The 21,616-nt window shown below is 37.0% G+C and overlaps 1 protein-coding gene across 4 annotated transcripts in view; it reads right to left on the bottom strand.

The window, feature by feature from the left end:
* Window positions 1-1,025: 1,025 nt before the first annotated feature.
* MARCHF1 (membrane associated ring-CH-type finger 1) overlaps window positions 1,026-21,616 on the bottom strand; it is a 161,433-nt gene continuing 140,842 nt past the window's right edge. For all 4 annotated transcript variants that reach the window (XM_087963653.1, XM_026675820.2, XM_087963654.1 and 1 more), the window contains 2 exons: window positions 9,145-9,292; window positions 1,026-2,683 (listed from right to left, as the gene is read on the bottom strand). In XM_087963653.1, coding sequence (XP_087819779.1) covers window positions 2,385-2,683; window positions 9,145-9,292 — 447 coding nt within the window. In that variant the 3' untranslated portion in view covers window positions 1,026-2,384. The remainder of the gene's footprint in view (window positions 2,684-9,144; window positions 9,293-21,616) is intronic.

Here is a 21,616-nt window from a genome sequence, read left to right as displayed (position 1 = left end):
CTGTTTCCATGTGAATCAGGTTTTAAAAATAGCATAATTCCCTAAATTCTATGGAATTAAGCCAAAACAAATCTTGGTTTAAAACTGTGGCTGGCATAATGATAAGTTCTAAATCTTGGTATGGGAATCATGTAGACCAAGGGTGTCCAACCTTGGCAACTTTAAGACTTCTGGACTTCAACTCCCAGAATTCCTAGCTGGCTGAGGAATTCTGGGAGTTGAAGTCCAGAAGTCTTAAAGTTGCCAAGGTTGGACACCCCTGATGTAGACCTTTTCTCCCAGTGCATCATGCTATATAAACATGCCAACATTTCTATGAATCTAGTATTTTACTTGCACTGAATATATGAATAACCAGCCATTTACCTTTTGTCACATGCATGAAAATCCTTTTACACCATGTTGCTCTGTGTGGGCGCCATTGTATGGTCTCTGCAAAATATGCAGTTGGGCAGCTGACTGCCTGAACTGACAAACATTGAGTAGAATGATAAGAAATTCACATTGCAGTATTACTCTGAAAGTGCATTTTTGTTGCATATAAGTTCAGTTCTCAGCTTTTAATGCCATAGTGATCTTCTATGCAAAGCATAGTCACATTTATAGATATTTATAGTTGGAGAAGGAGCATCCACTCCAAATTATAAATATAACCCAAACTATAATCCTTGATCTTGGTTAGAAAAAAAAATGCAAACCATTCAGTTTTGAATTTGATTTCAGCTTGTGGCCTGACTTTCTGTCCCATTATCTGCATTAAATTATGGGATCGTCCAAACACCACAAAATACTATAACGTCATTTTTTTTCTTTTATCTGAAATAGAGTTATTCAGTTTTCATTTCAGAAAGCTTTCCAACATCATAATTCTTGTCATATCTATCATATTGTATAATATTAACTTTATGGTTAATACTCTAGATTTCTGACAATGGTAACTCCGACTTACATCAGTGAGAAAATACCCATTTATCTTAATGAAGTTAACTGCTTTTGCAATTTCTCAATGGAACAAACAAATATAATCATCTCAGGACAAAGACTTTACTCTTTTTTTAAAAAAATTGCAGCATGAATTATAATTCTTTTAGAAATAACCAATTGCAGTTTTTCACCATAAGCTCCCCTTATTACTGTTTTCTTCTTTAACTCACGTTACTTGGGCACAACTCACAATACAATCACAAGCATAACAGTGATAGAAATAAGATACTTATTTTTCTGTAAATATCTTACTTTCTTTAAACCTTCTGGGTAAATACTTCCGAAATGGGATGCCAACTTCATTGGGTCCCTGCAGGTTGCATTCTTACATTGATAGAAATTTAAGTATCTCATTTAATCATACCTCATTTTATATTAATATATTAAAATAATAAGTACCAAATGAACTACTGAATCCTTAACTGTTAAATTCTTTCTTGTTTAGAAGTTACTGCATATACATTGTCAATTAAGTTCACACTGAAGAAATATTGTCATAACGTGAAGGCTTTCCACATTGACTTTTTCAAAGCTATCTTTATCTTTAAAACAGCATTGGGCTGTAACTTTTGGGTGGGGTTTTTTTTTTTTTTTTTTGCATATTTCTCACCCTAATAAATAGATACTGGAAATTGTAAAGCCTTTTGTTAACAAAAGTACTCTGGTATCCTAATACTCCGATTTAATGAATTACCCTTTCGAAGAAGAATCGTACAGATGGCCAAGAAATTATCTTAATCTACTATATAGGAATAATTACAAACTAAGTTGCTGCTCCAGATGAATGTAGCAATTTGTCAGGGAGTTTGCTGTTAATTATTTCTGGGTCTATTGTTAACCAAGAAAAATATTTCTAATATTCTACTTTACAAATACTCAAAACCCATTATTACGTAATAAGTGGTTGTTTTTACAGAAATGTTATAGGGTAATCACCTTAAGTATCACATTATCAAACAGATAATTTGTGCTTCGATGCATACCTTTATAAGAACCTTAAAAATTTGCTTTGATCTCTCCCCCCCACCCAGTTTACAATAATTAGCAAAAAGACCATAGTAGCAAATACACAAAGTTTTTTTTTTCTTGTAAACAGAACATAAGTAGAAGTTCTGCAAATGCAGTTCTTTTAAGCCATCAATAGTAGTGTTGGCATGTTCTTTGTTAGAAGTTTTGCTTTTCTATCTTCTTCACTTCCACTTTTAACTGTACTTAGCAAGAAAGGTGGAAAAAACATTTCTGTTACATTTCAGAGGTAATGTGCAGCTTCTTATCAATTTTCCTTTCTATTTTTTTTATGTTCGTTCTTTTTTTCAAATATACTCTCTGGATTTGATTATCTTTTTTCCTGTAGCTAACAGAAACATTTCACTTTATTTCCCAAAGAAATGCTACTTCCATCAAACTGGCATGACATCAGAAATAGTTTCTTCTGTTTGCTGACAGTTCGTCTCTGTCTGTGAAACTGGAACCACAACAGTATCTTTAATTTCAGTGTTCTGAATGGTGGAAGAATTTTTCTCTTCCAGTTTTTTGGCAGTATCTGGACAGTTCTGAACAAATATCACACGGTTATAAGCCTTCAGCCTTCGCCATAACTGAATGTAGACTTTACACTGCACGTACATGAAGACAAGGCCTCCAGTGAATCCAATGGCTACCACAACCAACTTTGTCCAAAATGGCCATTCTAGGACTCCTTTCCATGAGACAGAGAGAGAAAGAGAGAGAGAAAGAGATTAATGTTAAATTGGTCAGGACTATTCAACCATCTTCATTTGCTGAGTGGTTCAGAAGCACACTTTTTTTTTTCATATAAAGACAAAAGTTATCTCTTATAGGTAGCCCTCACTTAATGACCTCATTCAAGATAAGAATTTTCACTGATAAATGAAGTGGTACTTAGGTGAAGGTTCTTGTGACTGCATCATGTAACAATGGTAGTTCTGGTAATTCCAGCTGCGGTTGTTAGGCAAGGACCTCATGCTTCTCTTGAGCACATTCATCTCCACTTCAGTTCTCCCACACTCTCCCATCTCTGCTTTTTTGTTTCCTTGAACTCTTCCTCTGACAGCTACTCCTGCCATCCCACACCATCTAACTTTCACCCCAGTTAACGCTTACCATCTTCCTCCCATTTCTAGGTGTGCCTAGGTGTCTCTTTTCAAGGTTGCATGAGGCCTCCACGATGCTGAGCCAAGACCTTCCTTGCCTTGGCACAGACACCTCTTGTCACCAGTGGGAAGAAGATGATTAAGGCAGCTGGGGGTGGCAGAGGTGGGAAGCAGCAGAATGCAGGGCAGACGAAATAACGTGGGGGAGATAGGTAGATGTTGGGAATGAAGCGTAACATGCTATCATAAATTCAGGCAGACTGCCAAGTGCCCAAATTTTGATCATGGGACCATGGGGATATGGCAATGGCTGTAACTGAGAACCTGTCTTAATTACCACTCAGCACAGTCATAACTTCTAACTGTCAACAAATGGTAGTTATGTCAAGACTATGGCGGCTATGTAGTTAGCAACCCTTTGTAAAATTAAGTTTCTTCAGTCCATTTTGTTTAAACATGGAAAAAGCTTTGCTGTTGAAGTAGAAGAGATTAAAAGACTTAATATGAATAAAGAAAATATGCATCCTGACTATATTTCTGTATGTTCACAGCGTGTTTCTCCCTTTGGATGAGCTAAGGGCAACTGTATGTTGTTTTGCAAAATAATCTGAGTCAGTGATCCTAGTTTCCATGCTCAGGGCAAAGCTGGGCTTTGATTGTTCCGGTGGCTAAATTGTAATGGAACTATTTTTTTAATGGCAAGAGTTGTTCTTGACATTAAGAAATACTCCAGACTGTGACTGACTTCTTCCCATGATGACTGCAGAAAAAAATCTATTACCAACGATTTGCTCTTTTTTTGCTGCTAAAGCTGGTTCTCTGGAAATGCTGTCCCCTGGATTTGAATGGGAGCACTCAAGAATGACACAGGATGACTTTTGGACCCATTTGAGAAGGAGAATCTTGAAGATTCCAGTTTTTCGTATCTTTTTGAATTGATTATTTTACTTCACTTTTTGCTCTTAAAAGTCACGCGCACCAAGCCACACCCACAGAACCGGTAGTAAAAAAAAATTGAATCCTACCTCTAGTGTAGAGGCATGTAATTTTGGATAAAGATTCACAAAAGGACTCTGATCTGAAAGTTGCAGACCAAAAAGATATCTCCACTGCCAGAGAACTGAGTTGAACACATCTGTCTCTTTGAATTTCAAGCCTGCATATCCTTACAATACTAGAAATCTGACCAAATGGAAAAGGGACAATTCTATTTTTCTGCAAAGACTGAGGGGAAATTGGAGAATGGATTTATCACACTTAACTAGAAATCAATTATATTTGTTTGGAAGATAAACCCACTGTTTAGACTGAATCTATTATATTTAATTAAACAACAATTGATAAGAGATGGCATTAAGAAACAAACATGGAAATTTGATCCAGGATAAATTACTTTTAACTTTTAGAACAATTTGTGTTAGATAAAATGCTGTGGTAAACTTCCTACAAGTGGATTACAATAACAGTTTGTTAACAGAGTCTTGAAACCTTAGTCTTATATTTTTTATTATAATTATTGTTCCTGTTAACTATTTCGTCATTAATATAGTATATAAAAACAGGTCAATAATTTGCAAATAGATGTACTAGTTTAAAAAATTTGGGGGGAGATCGATTTTGCAAGAGGTGTGAACTAATATTATAGTAGTGTCAGTATTAGGGGGGATTACAAGTGTATACATGTTGGCTTTTCCCCCCTTTTGGATACACTTTTTAAATGTCTTGTTATGTTTTCTTTTTCTTTTTTCTTTATTTATTTGGGAGTTTTGTATTTTAACTTTCTTTTGAATAAAAAAAAAACAGAATTGAAAAAAAAAACTCCATACTGCATAGATGCAACTAAAAGTTCTAATCAACTTTATGTTTTCCCTATGGTCCTGGAAAGTGGTAAGAGAATGAAACCCATACTGGCCAAAGCCAAGATTGGGAAAATCAGTATCTGTGGAGCTGTCAGGTAAGAGCCATTGCATATAAAAAATTATAACTTGGAATATGAGAGGCGTAATTAGTAAAGAAAATGAATTAAAAAATGAAAACGAGGAACAGAACTTTGACAGAGACCAAATATATACAAGGGAAAATGATGGATATGGAAAAAAGGCCTAAAATATAGCTTAAACAATTTGAATTAGCAATCAGGCGGTTGTTTCATGCATATAATTAAAGGAGCAATTAGTGGCTATCAAGTTCCAATTAATGGTATTAAACATACTATTTGTTATGGTCCGCTGGTGGCCTGCGGAGCTGGCAGCAGAGTCGAACAGTGGGGAGGAACAGTCCTGGAGTCTGGATGAGGGATCTGCGTCCAACACAGTGATGGGGCCAGGGCCATCTGAAAGTTATGTGCTGACTCCAGGGCCTCCAAAATCTGACATCAGCGAGGCAGAGGAACAGGGGGAGCCTGTTCCTAGTGTGTGCTTGCGCAGAGCTGCCAGAAGGCAAGAACAGTTAAGACAAAAGGGGCAACTCAGGAGTAAGGCTTGAAGATGATTGGCCCCTCCCATAAGACATAAAGGAGGAGCAAAGGGACATGAGCCTTTGCAGGAAGCAACTTTGTTTGTTCTGGTCGGTTTAAAAATCTAAAGCTCCATGTTGACTTTGTGCTCTGTTTGGCCTTGTATAGATAATTGGCAATTTAGTAGCTGGCAGCATTTCAATGAAAATAAAGGTGTGTGCTTATCAGACTTATCCTGAAGGACTTTGGCAGACTTCCATGGGACTATTACAAACTGTTTGGGACTCATTACGGGCTGTGAATGCATATAATTCACAGTTGAAATGGAAAAAAAAGGGTTTTGGGAACAGGGTGTGATTGTTACTGTCTCAGGAAGCCTTGGTCAGAACACTATTTTTGTTAGGTGACATAAACACAATGGGAGAATATTGAGACCCAGGAATGAGTAAGAATTTTATTTGTTTTGTGAAAAACCTGCCCTGTTCTCCCTCCCTCCCTCTCTCTCTGTGTATTATATATATACATCAATTTGATTGCTTCTGATGAAATGAGAGAATGGGTGACAAAGAAGAGCTGCTGAGAATCTGCAGAAATGAATTGTCACTGTACAACTGTTCAAATGTGGTCTGCTTATGGAGTGTGTGTAAGATTTGCTAAGTGCTTGTGACAACTGCCTATGCACCTGTCAAAAGGAATACTTGACTTGAATGAATGCACAATTTCTTAAGTGTACCTGGCAAGGAGTTTGGCAGAATTCTGTTTGAAATAATACAAGAGGCAAGGAGGAACAGCATTTGGGAAGCGCAGTGCAGGTTTATTTTAGGGTGCTCATGTGCAGATTTTTTGCTTTTTAGCAGTCACTGAAAAATGTCTGAATGTGAGAAAACATTTATGATTGGCTAGATTTAGTATGCTTAAATTACACAATGTTCTACGTAGATATAAATTAAGATGTTGATTACTGAATGTGGTAGAACTGTTATACAATAGAAACAAAGCATATCTGAGAATAAATGATACACTTAGTATGGTTTGATTCAAGACTGAAAACAAGTTGTGTGTTTGATTGTTTACTACTTTTTATGGATTAATTTCTTACAAAATGCTTGCAGTGAATGTGTCTCTACCTTTACATTCCTAAGATGCCATATTTCATGCTGTGAACCTGAACAATTTACAATGAATGTTGTGATACAAAATGGAACATGTATCTGGCGGTCAATGTATGAAAGATCAAGGCAATCTAAGATGAGAAGAAAAATTGGATGAATGATTGTAAATTATGCATATATTCTACTTCTAGCACTTGCTCCAGTTTTTTTTTTTAAATCATTTATGCACCTTGTGGAATGCTTACCCAAGATGAGAAATTTTAATTCAATGCTGGTATAATAAGTATAGTCTAAGTATAGTAAGTGTATAGTCGGTTACAGTGAAATGGTTTGCAAAAGCTTCTGTCGACTTTGTTATAAGGAAATGAGAGCTGGAGAAGGAAAGTCTGCAAGTTGGCTACCTATAGCAGGAATTGATGCAGTAGTGGGATTCAATTTTTTTTACTACCAGTTCTGTGGGTGTGGCTTGGTGGGCATAGCAGGGGAAGGATACTGTAAAATCTCCAGTCAGAGGTGGTAATTTGCCGGTTCTCCGAACTACTCAAAATTTCCGCTACCGGTTCTCCAGAACTGGTCAGAACCTGCTGAATACCAGTTTTGAATCGATGACTTAAGTGTTGCAATAAAAATAATCAAGAATGAATGTAGACTGAATACAAAGTGATTCAGTGGTGCAAAAGAAATGATTTAAGGGGATTTGATTGTTGTATAGAGTGAAGAGCTAACTGAGTTCCAAAACAAACAAATGAATGGATCAAGAGGAAAGGAAACAAAACTTCATCTTATCAGGTCAACTGAAAATGTACAAGTTTCTACTTTTGAAGCAGTCAAAAGGACAAATAACATTATTTCTAGTGGTAATAGAAAGCCAGTGTGGGTTCATTATATACACCTATAAATTATTTTGCATTTGAACTTTTTAATAAACTTTTAGAATCAAAAGATGTTTCCTTAAGCAAGAATATTATTTTGAACTCAGATTTGCCTATATACTTTGAACTGTCATTGTTAATCTATCACTGAAGGTTTTTTCCTGACATTTTTAAAAATGCCACGCACCATTTATTTGGCACATGGATCATTAAAGAAGAAAAAGTGCACCTTTTAAAATGAAGATCATATGCTTGGTTTTATTAGTGAAAAATATATAAATAAGAACAGAGTGAAAAACAAGAAAAAAGGAATTCTTTTCAGAATAATTTGAGCTTTTTAAGACTCCAGTTATATACAGAGGAACATATTGATGTATTTATTCTAGTTGGATTCCTTTGTTATTGTTTATTTTATTTTTCTATTATTTTACTTCTATCTACACTCAATTTTTCTTCCTTTTTATTATTCTGAGATGCCTATTATGAATAAGCCCATGGCGAGACAGGAGACAAATAAGTTTAACAAATAAATAAACATGTACATTTGAATGTAATAGTTGAATTTGTACAATCTAAGACCACTAAACTATTTTTTGAGCTTTGCTCAACACACTAAATGACCAAACAAGCTGTGTTCACACGATACCTTAATCTACAGAAAACAAACTGATAGAAGCAAGATGATCTAGTTCAGTTGTATACCTGTCACTGATTAGATATCTATATCTATAGGATTGTTTTATTCAATAAAGCAAATAATGGCAGGTGCATATACTGTCCTAAGCAGTATTTAGAGTGCTTTCTATAGAAGCTATATTTTCCTGTGGCAAGTATTGTGTGCAGAGGCAAAATAACATTTGATTCTGCAAATAGTACAGAAAGCACAGAATCTTTCTGGTTTCAGTGTTTGCATGAAACACACAGGATAATATTTGCATTGCATGATTCTGTTACTATATTTGTGGTTGGGAACTATATAGGATTATTGATTTATTATTTCTATTTTGATTTCTCTTGCAACTTTCCATCCTTGATCTCAGCTGATGGCAGAAGTTGTCCGACTTTGTATTGATATACAGCAAGGTTAGGCCAGGTTAGCCTTAGATAAGAAGCCACCAGGGAATAGTAGGTCTTGAGGAAAACAAATCCTGGATGAAGTCAATGGCAAATTACTTCTAACTCTTGCCAGGAAAACTTTATGGACATGAAACAATCAGGAAATCAACTTGAAGGAAACATGTAACTTTTTCTATTCACAGCGTTCTGGAATTAATCTCCTGGAAACACTATCTGCAGGAATCATTAAATACCTGTTTGCAACTACTTATTTGGGCTATAAGAGGTAATGATTTGGTTTCCTGAAAATAAAAGGGATATTCTTAAAGTGTTGGATTCTGTGAAAAGAGGGAACATATGATAAGGAAATGTTTATACGATCATTAAAATTATGTAGCTCAAGAACTGATTATATTAAGTAATCAATCTTTATAGAAAGGATACGCAAATAAAACCCACTATTATGTTTTCAATGTGTGTACTTAGCGAAATACATTTCTAGTGATTCTGCAAGTAGCACAATGTGAAAGTAGGAAATTATCAATACTCACCATTGTCATTGCCTTGCTTAATTTCCTCAGCAGTCCGATCTATCAATACGTACAATGACCAAACTACACAGGTAATAGCAATAATGTGGAATGTGACTGAGCAAACTATTTTTCTTCTTTCACTTGTTGTCATCTGCAGTTTCTCCCACTGCAAAGTGGAAAAATGGGTTTACAAGACTTCAAAGAAAGTAGCTCATATCATTTTTTTCTGCAATGAGTTGCAAAGCAAATAACTGTCACTCTTAGTACAAACTATACAGGTGAAACTCGAAAAATTAGAATATCATGCAAAAGTTCATTTATTTCAGTAATGCAACTTAAAAGGTGAACCTAATATATGAGATAGACTCATTACATGCAAAGCAAAGATAGTTCAAGCCGTGATTTGTCATAATTGTGATGATTATGGCTTACAGCTCATGAAAACCTCAAATATTGTGAAAAAGTTCAATATTCTAGGCTCAAAGTGTCCCATTTTAATCAGCTAATTAAGCCATAACACCTGCAAAGGGTTCCTGAGCCTTTAAATGGTTTCTCAGTCTGGTTCAGTAGGAATCACAATCATGGGAAAGACCGCTGACCTGACAGTTGTGCTGAAAACCATCATTGACACCCTCCATAAGAAGGGAAAGCCTCAAAAGGTAGTTGCAAAAGAAGTTGGATGTTCCCAAAGTGCTGTATCAAAGCACATTAAGAGAAAGTTATGTGGAAGGGAAAAGTGTGGGAGAAAAAGGTGCACAAGCAACAGGAATGACCGCAGCCTGGAGAGGATTGTCAGGAAAAGGCCATTCAAAAGTGTTGGGACTTTCACAAGGAGTGGACAGAGGCTGGAGTCAGTGCATCAAGAGCTACCACACACAGACGGATCCTGGACATGGGCTTCAAATGTCGTATTCCTCTTGTCAAGCCGCTCCTGAACAACAAACAACATCAGAAGTTCTTACTTGGGCTAAAGAAAAACAGAACTGGTCTGTTGCTCAGTGGTCCAAAGTCCTCTTTTCTGATGAGAGCAACTTTTGCATCTCATTTGGAAACCAAGGACCCAGAGTCTAGAAGAAGAATGAAAAGGCACACACTGCAAGATGCTTGAAGTCCAGTGTGAAGTTTCCACAGTCTGTGTTGATTTGGGGAGCCATGTCATCTGCTGGTGTTGGTCCACTGTGCTTCATTAAGTCCAGGGTCAACGCAGCCGTCTACCAGGAGATTTTGGAGCACTTCATGCTTCCTTCCGCAGACGAGCCTTATGGGGATGCTGACTTCATTTTCCAGCAGGACTTGGCACCTGCCCACACTGCCAAAAGCACCAAAACCTGGTTCAATGACCATGGGATTACTGTGCTTCATTGACCAGCAAACTCGCCTGACCTGAACCCCATAGAGAATCTATGGGGCATTGCCAAGAGAAGGATGAGAGACATGAGACTGAACAATGCAGAAGAACTGAGGCTGCTATTGAAGCATCCTGGTCTTCCATAACACCTCAGCAGTGCCACAGGCTGATAGCTTCCATGCCATGCTGCATTGAGGCAGTAATTGCTGCAAAAATGGCCCTAACCAAGTACTGAGTGCATACTTATACTTTTCAGAGGTCTGACATTGATCTATATACAATCCTTGTTTTATTGATTGCATGTAATATTCTAATTTTCTGAGATTGTGGATTTGGGGTTTTCATGAGCTGTAAGCCATAATCATCACAATTATGGCTTGAACAAATCATGGCTTGAACTATCTTGCTTTGCATGTAATGAGTCTATCTCATATATTAGTTTCACCTTTTAAGTTTCATTACTGAAATAAATGAACTTTTGCATGATATTCTAAATTTTTCAGTTTCACCTGTAGGTGTTCTTTTTCAAAACACATAATTCATAATTTCTTTGATATATAATAACGTTGAATAACCTATTTGTAAAGTGTATTATGGTAACATAATATTTCCGACTATGGGTATTAAAACAAAGAGGAATACATTTTCATGGACTTACACATTCCTGCAGGTAGAAATTTCTCCTTTAGAACAAAGCATCAATTTGAACTCTTCTCCGATTTGGTGCCTTCAAGAATTATTAGACTACATGCTAATTATTCTCATTTGCATTTTTACAATCTATATTTTATCATAAGCTTTACTGCCTAGATAAAAACAACAAAACCATGGCTAGATTTTCATGGTGTATTATCCCTCTGCCATTCTTGATTTCTAGGGATATATACTACTGCTGCAATTTCTTCCTCAGTGGTGATTCTTGCATTTCTAATAAAGAAGTAGCCTAAATTTGTTTTAGAGTATCTCCAAATTTGTTTTAGAGAACTATTAATATGTGTAACAAATAATGTAAACTGATATTGGCAGGATAAATATCTACTCAAGGAAATGTAATTGGATTAAATAAGCAGACTGTATGCAACTATCCTAAAGTGAAGTGTTATTTTGCTCAAATCTAAATTTAAACCATGAAATTGTTTTTTTTCTTCAGAAGCAAAGGTGGGTGAGAGAAGGACCACTTTTTAATTTCTGCCATGGCTATGAGCAATTAAGCATGCTATTTCATTTTAAAAAAATGAAATTAAAATTAAACTTTAATTACATGAGTGTAATTAAAGTTTAATTTTGTTCTTAGACTCACATAATAGGTATCTAGGCAATAATGAACCAAAATATTTAGATAGCTTTTTCTTCTGTAAAAATAGATTTAGAATAGATACAAGCACTAAGCAGCTAAGTCAGACAACAATTGACTAGATACTGTCAACTTGTAAGTCTACTTAAAATGGGTTTTTCTTTTAAACGATATTAAATTGTGACATTCTATTGTTATGTTATACACCATAGGTTAAAGCTCTTATGACTGTATATAGTTAAAAATTTTAATAGAAAAAATATTTTGACTACATAAGACCAGAGCCTCTGTGCTATTCATTAAAGCAGCTATTTCATTTTTTCAGGTTTCCGTAATGTCCGGCTTTATCAAAATCAACACACAAATTACAGGGCTTGCAGGCATAAATTCAAACAAAACCGCTCATATTTACTTTTTTAAAATATAAACTATCATAATTAAAGCAGAAAACCATCTAATTAAAGTTATAAGATTTACAATTTACAGAATTGGAAAGGACTTTGGAAGACTTCTAGTCCAACTTTCTGCTCAAGCAAGAGACTCTATACCAGTTGATGGTTAACCTTTTCCGGACCGAGTGCCCAAAGCGCGCGCACCCGAACCCCCCAAATGCAATGTGCGTGCCGCCCCTGCACATGCACACATTCCCCGCATGCACCTTGCCCCCGAGCATGCACAGCAGAGACCCAACAACCAGCTGACCAGCAGGAGGTGCGCACGGATGCATGGTGGAGCTTAACTAGAGCGATGGCTCGCGTGACCACAGAGAGGGCGCTGCATGCCACCTGTGGCACACATGCCATAGGTTCGCCATCACAGCCCTATACCATGCCTCGCAAGTAGCTGTCTAGTCTCTTCTAAAAAGCCTTCAGTAATGGACCAACCAAAACTTCTGAAGACAAGTGATTTCACTGGTTAATTGGTGTCACTGTTAGGAAATTTATCCTTAGTTCTAAGTTGCTTCTCTCCTTGGTTAGTTTCCATCCATTGTTTCTTGTCTTGCCTTCTGGTGCATTGGAAAATAGGCTGACCCCCCACTTCTTTGTGGCAGCCCCTCAAATATTGTAACAGTGCTATCATATACCCGCTAGTCCTACTTTCCATTCAAGATATCAATGCCAGGGTTGAAATCTTACAAAATTTTGTCCTTCAACCCTCTCCGAAGGCATCCTAAATATACTGAGTTCCAGTTCTTTCTCTGTGGAAATTCAGATAACTTCTGTGCATTGCTATGGTAAAATACCTGGTTTCTTCCAAAACTCTCCACTTCTGACTATCTACTGTACTTCCCATGGATACCTCCCTCTATGATGCTTCTTTTTTGAATCCACTGATTCAGGGAGTGCCAGAAAATTTCCCCTCTAGATATGAAGAACGGGAAGGGGCTGTTGATTATCCCTCTACCATTATGTCAAATCTTGACCCTGAACTGCTCCTGCTCAGAATGTGCATGCTGTATATCAGAGGTCTCCAAACTTGGCAACTTTAAGACTTGTGGACTTCCAACTCCCAGAATTGTCCAGCCAGCTATGCTTCCAGAGAATTCTGGAAGTTGAAGTTCACAAGTCTTAAAGTTGCCAAGTTTGGGGACCCCTGCTCTATACAGTTGACATCAGGCAGAATGAGGGACTTCTAAGAAATGCTGAGATCTCCACTTTGGGTATTTTCACTTTGGGTATCTTCTCAGTCCAGACCTTCCCTATATGCTAAGAGTATGTAGGGAGTGGTTGGGTTCAAGGCAAACAGCGCCCACTTCCTTAGGAGAAACATATTGCAGACAACAGATATATTGTATTTGTATAACTGTTACATTTTCCTCCATCAAGATCCCTTGTCCAAAGATTTCTATGAAAGCTTTAGACAAAGAGTGGTTCCTGTTCAGAGGTGATATTCAGCAGGTTCTGACCAGTTCTGGAAACCGGTAGAGGAAATTTTTAGTAGTTCAGAGAACCAGGAGAATCCCACCTCTGACTGGCCCTGCCCCCATCTATTATCTGCCTCCAGAGTCGCAGCTGATTGGCTGGGTTTTCTTTTGTTGCCCTGCACAGGAGAATGGAGATGGAAAGCAGGTTAGTGGGGTGGGGAGACAATGGGGATTTTGCAGTAATGTTCCCCTGCCACGCCCACCAAGCCACACCCACCAAGCCATGCCACACCCACCAAGCCATGCCACACCCACCAAGCCATGCCATGCCCACCAAGCCACGCCCACAGAACCAGTAGTAAAAAAATTTGAATCCCACCACTGTTCTTGTTTTATATGACTCATGGTGAAATAATCACCCTCTTTCCCAAACCAAGGATTCTCCTCAGTATCAAGAAGAACCCACAGATGCTGAAGCTGGAATGTAAGACTAGTCAGGGGACCTGCACTTTTGCAAGTAGAATTGCCATGGCTAACAAGGTGCAGGCATGCACATTAATGCGTCTCAGGGTCTGTGTAAATTGGATGTTACAGCAAATTCCATATTTTAATCTGCATCTCCTGCACAGAAAATCCAAGTTCTGTTCCACCTCAAATTCTCCATCCCTATCTACTTCACTAAGGTGGCTGAGCAGGGAAATTGTGGCTTGTAAGAGACATTGGGTACATTATAGTACCAACAAGAAGTAGTGTGTTTTCTTGGTTCTTGGCAGGTCTAAGTGAAAGGTTACAGGATTGATCTATGCAAATGCAGAAATGGGTCTAATAACTTTTACATAGTCTCTTAGTCAGTTTTATAAGAACAAAGATCATGAACAAGCCTTCACTAGTTGTTTGCAATTCAAGATTGGTAATGAGTTGGTCAAGACAAAATCAAGTAATACATCAAATACTTTTAATATATTAATACATTTTGTCAGTTTAACATGCAAGAAATATATTGCATCCGGCAAGATATTAAATCTTGAAGTCTTCTGGAGTAAATAAACAGTCTTAAGATGCTGAAGGAACTTGTGTAGGTCAATTGTTTCTAATTCTTGTGGACCCAAATGGGCATCAGTTTACCTTGTTTTTCTGTCACTGATGGTTTGAGTTCTTTTTATGCCTGTATCATCGGTACTAATACATTTGGTTCCCTTCAGAGCAAGATTAGCCCACACAATGAGATGTAACTTTCAGATAGGCAGCTAAAGTTAAAAAACAAATAGTTTGGTCTTTCATGTTGGACTTATAGTTGTCCATAATAGGGGTATCAAACTGGCAGTTCATGGGCTGTATGCGTCAACTGCAGGCCACGCTCACCAGCTCTGCAAATTGGAAAAATATCACGTGATGGCAACATGATGAGGTGAGTTTGACACCTGTAGTCTATAACCACAAAGCCGTGATTAAGGCTACCCACAGTCAACAGTAACTATATAATTCATAGCTGCACTTCTCAGCCGTGTAAACCACATGAAACACCCCAATATGAAGCAGAACATGTCCCTAGGTCTTGAATCAAGAGAATGCTGCTACATAAAACAGCTGGATGTAATTTGGATGTAATGTCAAAATAGGAAAAGGTCCATTGTTGGAGGTTCTAGTGGATTCCGGTTAGAGCAGCAAATGAAAATTGTGACCAGGAAAGCCCTTGGTCAGCAGCAGCTGCTATGGCACTTATTAGGTGCTCCTTGTGTAAGGCATCCAGAAAGTATCCATGATATCAATCACTCGGAGACATATTCTCTCCAATTGATTTATTTAGGAACAGATCTGGTACGTCTAAGGCAATTTCCCAAAGTGAAAGTATTTCCGCGGGTTACACCAAATCCACTTTCTCTCCTCCCACTTCTACACTTCATAAATCACGAGAACCAATTAACTGCAACTGGAATTTCTTAGTACGGCATACAGAATAACCTTGAACTTTTCAATTCCTCCACCACCCCTTCCATTAAATGTGGCGGCTGAATTTCAAAGCTGACACCTTGTTTGAATCAGAAAGTGCTGAAGTGACATATTACACTTATCATATTTTAATTACTGCAACTCGCTTCATATGAGGATGCCCCTAAAAATGAACCAGAAGTTGCAGCTGGCATATACAGTAATGCAGTTGTCCGCACGCTGGGAAATTCGAACTGGTTTAGCAGAAAAATCCCTATGTTATGGAATTATACTGGTTGAATCCTAGACTCAAAAAAAGTGCTGGTTATTATCTACAAGATCCTTTATGGCTTGGACTCTTGTTATTTTCAAGAATATTTGTTTTAAGTAAAACTACCATTTAAGGAAACAGGAAAAAAAAAAAACCCATGCCGGCTATGGAATTCTGGGAGTCTACAAAGCTTAAAATGGCTGATGTTGAGAAACAATGGTTTGACACAAGGGTGTCAAACTGGAGGACCACAAGCCAGATGCATCATGCCTTACAGATCATCAGAGTTGGAAGGGACCTCTTAGGTCATCTTGTCCAACACACACACACACACACCCAAGAGGGAGACCCTACACCATTTCTGACAAATGGCAGTCCAATCTCTTCTTGAAAGTCTCAAGTGAGGCAGGCCATGCCCACCTAAGCTCCACAGATGGAAAGAAGTAGTGAAACGTCACGTGACGGCAACGTAATGAGGTGAGTATGACATGTGCAGCTTGAGAGATGTGATCCTTACCTCGCTCCTTTCTTCTCTATGTGACATGATCAAGTATCTGATCTTGCAGCCATTCAGATTTGATCACCTGTTTTAACGCAGGTGGCAATGTTAACTGTATGACTGGTTTCAATGCCTTAAAGCAACTGCATTGGGCGGGGGGGCTTCCACCATGGAATTCTGAGGAAAAAAAGGCTGTGCAGTGTGTCAAAAGGTATAACATTACATAAAGATTTTTTTGGGGGGGAGATTGAATCTGAAGTGCTTCACAGAGCTGTTAAATTCATATTATTGTAGACATAAAATATAAACATGCTGAGTACTTCTCACATTTTCTTTTGTGGAGAAAACCTCTCCTGAGCTTCTGACAGGTCCTCAGGTATAATGGGTAATTTAATACGTTTAAGCATACTTATCAGTCTACCTGACGTTTGGCCCATTTTAAATTTGCTTCTCCTAGCCGGAATTTTAATAGGATAGAATAATCATTTATTATCACCACAGATGTCAAACATGCAGACAGAGCAATCTAAATGCTTTTTGTATAATGCTTTAAAAGTACTTTTAGCAAAAGATGCCAAGTTTCTAGCAAAGAATATTAACTTTGTTTCTAATCTTCTTGTCGTGATAGATCTTGTATTAATTTTGAATCTACTTGATATTGAAATACTAAAATTTGAAATGCTTTGTTTTATCTATAATTCATCCATATGTTTTATCTAAAACTCATTCATATACATGCATGCAATTGTGTCTATCTGTACACACACACACACACACACACTCACATAAACACAAATGTTCAAATTCCTGTGTTTTTTAATTTGATATTTATGTATATCTAGTTTCTAGGTGATTATAATGTGTTGATGTATTAATAATCAAGAAAATATATCACAAGTATGATTTTCTAAATCCTTCTGTATCATTTAGTGGCCGTTTCTACTTTATTTGGGCCTTTCTTATGAAATGTTGCTCCTGTGAATATAGGGTATTGGACACAAGAGGGCAGTGGAGAATTATTTATAAAAGAAATTTCATGTTTTTCTTCACCATACTGCATCTGATGAAAGCCAACAGTAAGGCAAAAAGTGTTTTCTTTCTCAATTCTACCAGTGTTTGCCTTCATCTATTAAATGTAAAAATATCAATGAATATTAATAAACAGTTATATGTATCTGTATATTGGTTTTAAAAGGTAAAAGTAAAGTTTCCCCTATCCAATCATGTCTGACTCTCTTTTTCTTAGCTGAAAGAGTCAGCATCGTCAGAAGACATTTCCATGTTCATGTGACCAGCATGTCTATATGTTGAGGTTCACAGAAAGTGAACCTATTTATCTACTGTTTTTGAACTGCTAGGTAAGCTGGGGCAAGTAATGGGAGCTCACCCTGTCGCGCGACGCTCAGGCCTCAAACCCAGGATGTCAGCTTTCCAGATGACAAGCTCATTATCTTTAACCGCTGAGCCAACGCGCGCTACCTTATATTCATTTACACATCTGATCTATACAACACTACATCAAAAATCAAAATATTGCAATCAAAATATAACGAAATCAAGGATCGTATGTACTTCTATATTGGTGGATCAGAGTTTTATCTGACATTATCCTTCATTTACCATTTCTGCATAAACAACCAAATAGATTGCTGGATCAATCCAAAGGAGTGGCTTCAACCTATAAAATTCTTTCTGGATGGCCTTCTCTATATCTAATTAGCTTGTCCAACCCATCCAGTATATAGTTCCCAAGTTTGTCTGCTAGTGATCTTCTCGGCCACTGAGGTCAAAGGGCATGCAACACACAAGCATTTTTTTTTTAGTGGTGGCCTCCACGTTATGGAATAATCTCTTTTCAGAAGTTAAGATTATAATTTTTAGGTCATATAGACAGTAATTGTTCAAATGTTCTAAATATGGTTTTCAAAAATATTTTTAAAATAGAAATCCAATAGATTTCTCTCTCTCTCTCTCTTTCACAAGCATATATACAGCCTGGACTCACACAGAAAAGTTTGGTATAATGTATTGCTCCTGGACCACAAGATTTCCTTGACAAAAGCTTTATGTAAACTTTGCATCAACCAAAAATGTGGTTGTTGTTTTTTTTTTTCATTTCAACCCACCTTAACGTACTATTAGAATAAAACTGGGGAGATGTTCGTACATTCTCTCTTAAATTCACAGAAATACATTAGGGTATAAGTAATAATGTGGATTTTTTAGATTTAGCCTTCTGTGAATTTAGCCACAGTAATTTATTCTGAAAACTATATTAGAAGAAAACATGGCTTATCATATCAGCTTATTGTTCATACATCCGTATTTTACATGGCTTATCGTTCATACACCCATATTTTACATGGCTTATCCTTCATACACCCATATTTTACATGGCTTATCATTCATGCACCCATATTTTACATGGCTTATCGTTCATACATCCATATTTTACATGGCTTATCGTTCATATATCCATATTTTACATGGCTTATCGTTCATACACCCATATTTTATTAAAGAGGTTGACTGCAGTAAGAACAATGTTATATATTCTAAAACTTGGCTTATTGATACTTGCTTGCCAAACATATGGGATCAGTTTAGAAGTCTATTTTTCAGAATAATAAATTTTCTCCTACTTCATAGTAAATACTATCTTAATAGTTTTCCCACCTATTTTTTAAAAAAATCGGGATAACTTTACTTTGTAATTTAGTAATTTTTGCAAAGATGAATGTCACATTCGGCTGTTTTATTATAAAGAAAGAAAACTGCATGATTTCCAAAGGCTGGGAACAACTCCACCCCCACCCACCCCCGACAACTTTGCTTAGAGCAAGTACATCCAACTTGGCAACTTTAAGACTTGAGGACTTCAACTCCCAGAATTCTCCTGCCAACCCTATAGAGACTCTTTTAATAGGCATACCAGGATTTAATTTCTGTTTGCAGAGCATCCAATAATTAAATTGCCTTAAATTATTTGCATTAGGTTTGTTTTAAATCCCCTTAGGGCCACGGAGGCATTTTCTCCTAATTTTGAAGATTTAAAATGAGTGCAATGCATTATTTATTAGCATTAAATCTGAAATCTGTCTTCTTTACAACTTTCAGCTAAATTAGAAGAATTATCATACAATAATTTAGCCTAATAATCTTGTACATAATTTGAAGCTTCAAAATATATATTAATAATATAATAAATGTAATCACTTGGAAATGAAATCTGCATATTTACTGGCAAATTCATATCTGTTGAATTATTTATTGGATTTGTTTCTACTACAATTGCTAGACTCCCATTAGGAACAATATCAGCCACAAAACCTTGTACTAAAAGGTTCACAATATAAACCAAAATACAAAATAGTAAAATATAACCAAGACAAATGAAGATATGAGCAGAAAAGTTTTTGTGAATGTGTTACCTCACAAATGTTCACAAGGGAAACCACTCTTTCGCGGTGAACTTCAAAGAGAATGATATAGCAATAGCATTTAGACTTACATACCGCTTCTCAGTGCTTTACAGCCCTCTCTAAGCAGTTTACAGAGTCAGCCTCTTCCCCCTAACAATCTGGGTCCTCATTTTGCCAACTTCAGAAGGATGTAAGGCTGAGTCAACCTTGAGCCTGGTGAGATTTGAAGTGCCAAATTGCTGTCAGCAGGCAGTCAACAGAACTCTAACCACTGCACCACTGCAGCTCTTATGGATTGTAGACGAGTACAGTATACTCAGTACAAAGTGGAAATGAGAGCCAAATTCTGGGACAAGCAATTTCCTGGGTTCTAGTCTGATTGAAATGATGTAAAAAAAGCAAGGGTCAGGGAGGACTTTCTGAGAATGTAAAAGGTTGCAATAAAAGAAAGAACAACTATGTAAGACTAGACTGAGGCTGTCATACCTAAAGATGATGAGGCAGGCCTGTAAGCAGGGTGGGTCGTCAGGAATCTTGTCAAAAAGATCCCTTCAGGAGATAAATAAGAAGGAACTAAGTCACTAAGGAAATAAAGGGAAAATGTCACCTAAACTAAACAAAAGAAATTGGGCACATGGGAAATCCCTCCCCTAACCCCATTAACAACTACCAGATTATAACAAGAATAATTGCCAGTCTTGTGAACCAACAAAGCAAGGATTTGGGCGGGTGATAAAAGGGATCCTGAGGCCCGGCCACTTTTTGAGTCATCGTTGGATCCAGACTTGGTGGCTTCCATCCCTCTGGTTAGTGCTTGCCGGCCTATCTGAGGACTTCGCTAAGTGTGGATGAGTATGTGTGCACACATGTGAGTGTAAAAGCAAACAGATGTACGTTGTAACTAGTAAAGCTCTGCTGTTAAATTAACTGGGTCTCTGTGTATTCTGAAGAACCGTTTGTGCCTCTGTGTTTGATTGAAAGTGAGTGTAGCTATTTTCCACGGCTGTGGGTCGAATGAGTGAATGACCATAAGCCTGGGAGCACACATGTAATATCTGTACATATCCCATTATTTTCCATTTTCAATTGTAACTTCTTGAAAAAAAACACCTCCAACTAAGCAGTTTAAACAGCCTTCTACAAGAATTAACTACCCTGGTCATATCAATTAACAATGTATGAGGAAATTATCTTGCTGGGCACCTTATACCTTATCATGGTACTTGGGACAATTTTTAGGCTCCAGAATGGAATTTGAATTTAAGCACATCAATATAAAATAACTGTTTGTGTTTGTCCTTTGAACTGTATTATTCCTTTTCTTAAAGGAAAAAAAAAGACCTTCATATATATATATATGGATTTATGTATGGATTGTTGAATTTTTTCCCCTTAAAAATATCATATATGATTTCTTTCAAGCAAAAAAAAAAATGAAACAGATGAGTCAGGACTTGAATAAATTATTTAATATAAAGGAAATGTGAACAATGAACAGGGCAAGCTAATAAGAAAATTCTAAATGTTATTGTCTGGTTGGAGAAAAAGTCCACAAGAGGGTGTAGTAAGTCTGATTATTGTTTGAGTCTTATTTTCTAGAGGCCCATCTGAATAAAAAAACATTTACATTTCTTTCTTTGGCTAAGCTTTTTGATAAGGGAGCTTTAGTAAACTGTTTTGATGTATTTGACTCTCTTCTTTATTCTATTATGCAAATTACATTTATTAAAAAGGATAGTCATATTTTTAAATTTTTCTTCCTCCTCTCTCTCTCCCCTCCCTCCCACATCCATAGGACCAGCAGAGTAACCATTTTTTGTTCTAAAAGAATTTACTTATATTTGATTTTGATTGCTTGGGACT

Source organism: Notechis scutatus, chromosome 4, assembly GCF_049901735.1.
Source record: "Notechis scutatus isolate UNSWTSFEM ecotype Mainland chromosome 4, rNotScu1.2, whole genome shotgun sequence".
Classification (NCBI taxonomy): Eukaryota; Metazoa; Chordata; class Lepidosauria; order Squamata; family Elapidae; genus Notechis; species Notechis scutatus.
This window is presented reverse-complemented; position numbering and strand designations above follow the sequence as displayed.